General features: G+C 49.4%; 1 protein-coding gene across 1 annotated transcript; it reads left to right on the top strand.

Annotated features, from left to right (window-relative positions):
• Positions 1-432: 432 nt before the first annotated feature.
• RBM22 (RNA binding motif protein 22) lies at positions 433-7396 on the top strand (the record flags this gene model as incomplete). Its single annotated transcript, XM_010146410.1, has 10 exons — positions 433-486; positions 1988-2017; positions 2955-3087; positions 3346-3446; positions 3605-3777; positions 4313-4513; positions 5236-5400; positions 5831-5919; positions 6482-6613; positions 7096-7396. Coding segments are annotated over 10 exons (1209 nt in total), but the record flags the coding sequence as incomplete, so codon positions are not given.

Genomic DNA, 7396 nt, shown 5'->3' with positions numbered 1-7396 from the left:
CCGCCGGGCGCTGGGGCGTCTGGTAGCCGGGGAGGGCTCCGGCAGCTGCGGGGGCCGAGCTGGGCCCATCGTGTGCCCGTGGGCACGTTCTTTGGAGGTGTTGCCTGTCCTGAGCGGGCACAATGCAAACAATAGACGTGGGGGTGGTGTCATCTGCCGCAGTCAGCTCGCGGCGGCGTTAAGATCGCAATAATACGCATTTTGTTTATTTATTCTAAGTATTGCTACAAAACGGAGTAGCTAACAGGTCCTGGTTCTTTTATAACACGGGCCTTGGGTGGTGGCTTGCAGCTATCCCAGTGACCCTTTCAGCATCAGATTGGTGTAACTCCGTAGCGTCAGCTCACAGCATGGTCTGAATGCTGCTGCGATGAGAGGAGGGAGAGCGTTGGTTGCAAATTCCTGACTTAATTTCCTTCTTGCTCGTTTCAGGACTTCCCTATTCTGTGCCAGACATGTCTTGGAGAAAACCCGTATATTCGAATGGTACGTGCCCATTTGATACAGTCCCTGCCTCTGCGTTGGCCCTGGAATGGCTGGGTTTTGGTTTAAAATAAGCTTGGCTACAGGAGGAGATGCTGGGGGGCATTGTGTGTGCACTCCTAATTAGTTGGTTCTGCACAACAGGATTTGGTTCTGACCATTGTTGGTATGTGATGTCATGGCATTAGGAATGTGATTTAAAGAGTAAATCAATCAAAAAGGAGAAGATGACGTAGGCCAGAAATAGAGTGCAGGAAATACTAGAAAACAGCTTTGGTACTGGTAAATCCTGCAACGTGGAGAGCGGTGACCTGCTGAAATATTACATGGCTTAGCACAGTTTCTAAAATGTGGAGATTACGTACCTGTAAAAATAAGTTTAAAACGTGGTATGAAGTCAGGCTGATGGTAATGACAATTCCTGTTTGTTTGCCTCCGTGTGCTCCGGGCAGGGCGAGTCAGTCCCTTCTGTGTTGCTCTTCCCTGTGCTCAGGCCGGTTGTGTGTGACCCTCGTTATGTCACCTTCCCTTTGCATTTCTGTTCCACCAGGTTTGCTGACAGACATTATAATGGGGTGAAACGTAACCCTACTGTCAATATAGATATTTCAAAAGCAGTTTATTTTAGAATCACAGAATCGTAGGATGGTTTGGGTTGGAAGGGACCTTAAAGCCCATCTAGTTCCAACCCCCTGCCATGGGCAGGGACACCTTCCACTAGACCAGGTTGCTCCAAGCCTCATCCAGCCTGGCCTTGGACACTTCCAGGGATGGGGCATCCACAGCTTCTCTGGGCAACCTGTCCCAGTGCCTCCCCACCCTCTCCATGAAGAACTTCTTCCTGATATCCAATCTAAACCTCCCCACTTTGAATTTAAACCCATTCCCCCTTGTCCTGTCACTACAGGCCCTTGTGAAAAGCCCCCCCCAGCTTCCTTGTAGCCCCTTCAGGTACTGGAAGGGGCTATAAGGTCTCCCCGGAGCCTCCTCTTCTCCAGGCTGAACAAGCCCAACTCTCGCAGCCTTTCGTCATAGCAGAGGTGCTCCAGCCCTCTGAGCATCTTTGTGGCCTCCTCTGGACTCGCTCCACCCGGTCTATATCCTTCTGATATTGGGGGTTCCACAGCTGGACGCAGCACTCCAGGTAGGGTCTCACAAGAGCAGAGTACAGGGGCATTTTCATGGACTTCCTTCACGTAACGATATCATCTTTGCTTAAAAATAGCTATTAATGTTCCTTTTCATTCTCACCTTTCCTTGGTACTTGAGGTGAGGCTTATAATACTGAGTTTTTAACTAATGTTTCTAAATCAAAAATGGATTGAGTGTTTTTTAGGATGGAGTTTTTTTTGTCCTGTTGACCTGCCAAGGTGTAAGCCCAAAACACAGGGGTGAGTGAGTCCAAATGCAGCATAATTAGGAAAAAACCCACTGTGCTATAACATCAATGATACATTTTATTTTGAATTAATGATTAATTTTATTGCATTTGATTATATTTCAGACGAAAGAAAAATATGGAAAAGAATGCAAGGTATGTCTGTTGTCTTTTGAAGAAAGAATGTCTAATTTGGCACACAGCTAAGAATAATAAATGTTAAAAAAGACTTTCAGAAAAGTGCTTATCAGGGTTATCAACCTAAAAAGTTTATGTAAGTGCATGGATGTTTAGGTCAGTCTGTTGTGCACTTTGTTAGACGAAGTCAGTTGGTCTCAAAGTAGTAAAACTACAGAAGACTCTTTGGGCAGGCGTGGGGTTTGCTCATCTTTCTCAGAATGGAGTTTTGTCAGTGTTGTGTTATACTTGAAGGTATTTCAGCTTTTGAAATGTTCTCGTATTTTCACGTGCAAGTTTGTTTTTACTCCTGAGTGGTGCATAAATGGCTGGAGTTCAGGTTGTGCTGTGACCAGGTGGCGATCTGCCTTGGCTGTCTTCAGAAATAAGCCACGTTTGTTTCGGAGAGAGCAAGAAGTATTTAGCCTTGTCTGGACCGAGGGAAATGAAAAGGGGGTTTTGCCCCTTTGTTGTTATCTGAGACACGGAGAAGGCATGTGTTGAAATCTTGCTTCCCGTCCTCAAAGTGGACGTGCAGCAGAAGCAGGTGCATCGTTCCATGGGATAAGAGAGAGGGCAGTAGTCGTCTGGACCAACAGTCTCATTGGGCTTGCCGCTCTGCTGATGGCTGATTTACAGATAATGGGTGATTATCTCTAATAGCTCTATGCTGGCATCTCCTGGAACGAGGAGATAACTTCTTTCCCTTTGAGTAGATCTGCTTTCAGCGTTTGGGTTACTGTAGTAACTCAAAAACCCAACAAAACTTTCTCCCGTCAACAAAAGGCACCAAATAGAACCAAATACTTGAGGTGTGAAGTTTGTTTGCCCGTGTCTTTGCACTGCGATGGTGAGGATGGACTTAGAGTTCTAAAGGATTAGGTGTGTTTGGATACAGGTGTCTGCTGTCTTTCAGATTTGTGCCAGGCCCTTCACAGTCTTCCGCTGGTGCCCGGGTGTTCGGATGCGCTTCAAGAAGACGGAAGTGTGTCAGACGTGCAGCAAGCTGAAGAACGTCTGTCAGACCTGTCTGCTTGACCTGGAATATGGTGGGTACTGAAAAGTGTGAACTAGGAGAAGCAGCCACTTGCCTCAGAAGTGAAAGCTGGGGACATGTCTTTACGTGTGTGCGTTGTTGTTGTGGCTGTCCCTGTACTGTCGTTGGGAAGAACAGGTCTTCTGAGGTGCAGGGGCAGCTTGGTGTGCCTGAGCAGTAGCTGAGTTATCTCTGGCTAAGGCAGCTTGCAATAACTTTCTGCTCTTGTGCTTCATACGGATTTGTTGGGGTGTTTTTTGTTTAATTCTAGGTTTGCCTATTCAAGTCCGGGATGCAGGACTCTCCCTTAAGGATGAAATGCCCAAGTCTGACGTCAATAAAGAATATTACACCCAGAACATGGAGCGAGAGGTGAGAAAATGTGCTTACAATCGCTCTCTGCATGTGTGGATGTGTACTGGGGAGGAATGACCCAGCGTATCGTAAAATCCCATGCTTGCTTTGATTCTGTGGCTTAGTTTTTAATGGTGATATATACGTGATTATTTGTGTGTCAAACTGCTGTTCAGATATCCAATTCTGACGGCACCAGACCAGTTGGTGCGCTGGGAAAAGCTACTTCTACCAGTGACATGCTGCTGAAGCTGGCTCGGACCACTCCTTACTATAAACGAAACCGTCCTCACATCTGCTCCTTCTGGGTAAAAGGAGAGTGCAAGAGAGGAGAAGAGTGTCCCTACAGGTACAGATACAGCTTAAGCGGTTCGTCTGTTCACCGCGGTCAGGTACCGCTCCCCTTAGGGTTTGACAACACCGGGGCAGTGTGCAGCTCGCAGCCAGTTGGCACGCAGCGACAGTGAATGAGCCTTTGTTGTGTCCTGCTCGTTTGTGAGGAATGAGCTGCGTGGTCTTGGAGTGTTTTGCCGGAGCAGTGACTGCAGCTCTTCTCTTGCACGGTTCATTTTTGCCCTTTGTGGCCTCAGTCCCCTCAATCTGAGATCTTTGTATTTGAACAAGAGGCCGTTTGACATCCAGCTCTTGCGTTGTGTAGTGTTGAATGCAGAGCTGTCAGAAGCACCATTCATTCAGAGCTCAGGCAGTCCGGTCTGCCACTGAAGTTCTTGGGGCTTTTTGTCCGGCCTTGGCATGTTTTATGTGAACAGGGATAAGCACATACGCGAGCGGAGGCGTTCCGGAGGGAAGGCAGTGGGTATAGTCACCTTAGTCTGGTGGAGGTGTGACTGGTGTTCTGAAACGCTTTGTCTGCTGGACCTTAGACACGAGAAACCGACAGATCCAGACGATCCTCTGGCTGATCAGAACATCAAAGATCGTTACTATGGAATTAATGATCCTGTGGCTGATAAACTTCTGAAACGAGCATCGACCATGCCTCGTCTAGACCCACCTGATGACAAGACTATTACTACACTCTATGTTGGAGGGCTTGGAGATACCATCACCGAATCGGATCTCAGGTGTGTTGGTCTGTCTTCCCGCAGAGGGTGGGGAGGCACTGGGACAGGTTGCCCAGAGAAGCTGTGGATGCCCCATCCCTGGAAGTGTTCCAGGCCAGGCTGGATGAGGCTTGGAGCAACCTGGTCTAGTGGAAGGTGTCCCTGCCCATGGCAGGGGGAGTGGAACTAGGTGATCTTTAAGATCCATTCCAACCCAAACCATTCCATGATTCTTTGGTGAATTTGTGTTGCCCTTGCCTGTGTATTTGATGCTGGGATTGCTGCTCCTGTGGAAGTGAGGAGATCTCTCTTGCAAGGGGTGGGAAAAAATAAGTCCTGTTTTCAGCTTTCTGCAGTGGGGATCTGGTTGGTGGGCAAGTGCAGAGGAGTGCCAGCTTGTTGGAGAACAGATCAACAGATGCATTTCAAATGCTTCGATTAAAATTTCTCTCTTTAAAGATGAGTCGTCCTCCTGAGCTGCAGGGGATATACTGCGTTATACTTTTTACAAGTCCCATAACCTCTCTAGCTCTGCTGAGAAAAGCTGCTGCAGAGTTTTTATCACTCCAGAACTGTACAAAGAGGCAAGAAACTTGATTTCTAATGCTTAGTCTGAACTGGGGGTGGAGAAGAGGAAGGATCTGAGCGTATCTATTTCAGCCCATGATGAGAGCCTACTCTGCTTCACACCCTATGGCTAGGAGGAGTGGAGGTTCATAATCAGTGTTTTTCCACCCCCCTAGAAATCACTTCTACCAGTTTGGGGAGATCCGGACGGTAACTGTGGTGCAGAGGCAACAGTGTGCCTTCATCCAGTTTGCCACCCGGCAGGCTGCGGAAGTGGCTGCCGAGAAATCCTTCAACAAACTCATTGTCAACGGCCGCAGGCTCAACGTCAAATGGGGAAGGTGAGTGCTGGGGCAGGAAGCCTTGAGGATTGTGCCACAGGGTTCCTCTCCGACTTCATGTGCAGGCTTGGTGGGCGGGATTGGATATTATGCTGGAGTAGATGCTGATTTGGGAAATAGCTGGGGTCCTCTTACATTTTGGTTTTCTTCCAGTGGGATCTGGGCTGGACATTACACAAATGGCACAAATTGTGCAAGGGGTTTCCTGGTTGAGCATTATGGGTGGGTTTCTCTCCTAGTTCTGCTTCTAGCCCGTCTCCTGTAAGCACTCTGTGCACTTTGTAGCGGCTGGCTCCGATGTTCTGTGAAATTTTTGTCTTTGGCCTGAAGCAGTGGGTCTGGATTAGATAATGTGAAACTACTGTGGTGTGAATACCTGCTCATCCTGCTTTTTCTCATCCTTGTTCTCAAACGTCTGTCTGGTTCTTAGGTCCCAGGCAGCAAGAGGAAAAGAAAAGGACAAGGAAGGTACTACAGAGTCTGGGATAAAGCTGGAGCCAGTTCCCGGACTTCCTGGAGGTAAGGGAGTTGGTGTAAGCTCTGAAAGACTTAATGCTGACCTGCTTCCGTGAGAGAGGCTGGTGTTAAACCTCTGAGAGCCGCAACAGAGCTCAGAACGCCTGAGGCACCAGTGAGTCCAGAGCAGTTAGTTACCATGGGTCTGCAGGGGATCCAGCTGGGATGGGAGCAGATCCAGCTGGGATGGGAGGCGAGCTCTGTCTAGAAGCAAACGAGTGGTGTAAAGAGAGTTCTGTGTGTGATGAGTGAAAAGTTAAAAGCTGAGTTAAAGTTCCTGTGCTCTGAGGTACTGGCAACCCACGCTCTTAGAGGCCTGGTTGATGTGTTCCTAAGGCACTGAGCGTTGTGTGATGGAAAAACCAAAGCTGGCTTTGGGTGAGGAAAACATGGTGGCATTCAGGAGTTTTCAGTGTGGTCCTGCTTCTCGCTCCAGTTCAGATGGGCAATAGCAGCAGCAGTTTGCCCTTGTGGAAGAACCGATTGTGCCTCCTCTCTGGAGACAGATACCTCTGCATGTCTTGACTGAGAGATTTTCCATAACCACGGTGTACTTTTCCTGTAGCTCTTCCCCCTCCTCCAGCCGCGGAAGAGGAAGCTTCTGCAAATTACTTCAACCTACCTCCCAGCGGCCCTCCAGCCGTGGTTAACATTGCCTTGCCACCTCCTCCTGGCATTGCTCCGCCACCACCTCCAGGTACTCGTGTTTCCCCTTCGAGCGGGGGCGCCTGACTTGGCGCTAGACCTTGCTGCGCTGCATGCCCTGAGTGGATTTTCCTCTTCCCTGCCTGTGTGTAAATGCCACGTTAACCTGAACTTCAGAGGGTAACTGCAGTTGGTGACTGCCGGCCTGTTTGGCTGTGTGTGTGCATCTGCCCAGAGACCCCCTTTCTGAGGGCTGTCAGACTCTCGTGGGTGTGTTTGCCGTGATCCACGGTTGGTTGGAAAGCGTTTAGATTGGCCTTACAGTCACCAGTCCCCCCCACCGGCTTTTATCTGCGAGTAAGGACGTGTGTTGAGTAAGGTGTGCCCCCAGCTGCGCTGGAAAGAAGGGGTTTGGGGATTTGAGGAATGGTGGGAGATGTGTGCCTTTTGAAGGCACAGCTGTTTTCTCTCAGCACTGCCTCTGCGTTGGTTGTTCTGTTGCTTTGTCTGAACTTCACACCCTGTTTTCTGCAGGTTTCGGCCCACACATGTTCCACGCCATGGGGCCCCCGCCTCCCTTCATGAGAGCCCCAGGCCCCATTCACTACCCGTCTCAAGATCCCCAGAGGATGGGCGCCCACGCGGGAAAGCACAGCAGCCCTTAGCACACCCCCCTACCCCCTCAGCCTTTAGGTGAATGTTATTTTCTAGTGACCACGGTAGGGCCGTATGTTGAGCTGTGGGTGAGCTCGAGAAGCCTTGTTTCCCTGCTTGCAGACGCCGGGCGAGCCAAGCTCTGTGTCTCCACTAGCTAATTGGGTCGTTGATACATCCC

Source organism: Eurypyga helias, unplaced genomic scaffold, assembly GCF_000690775.1.
Source record: "Eurypyga helias isolate BGI_N326 unplaced genomic scaffold, ASM69077v1 scaffold23672, whole genome shotgun sequence".
NCBI lineage: Eukaryota > Metazoa > Chordata > Aves > Eurypygiformes > Eurypygidae > Eurypyga > Eurypyga helias.
This window is presented reverse-complemented; position numbering and strand designations above follow the sequence as displayed.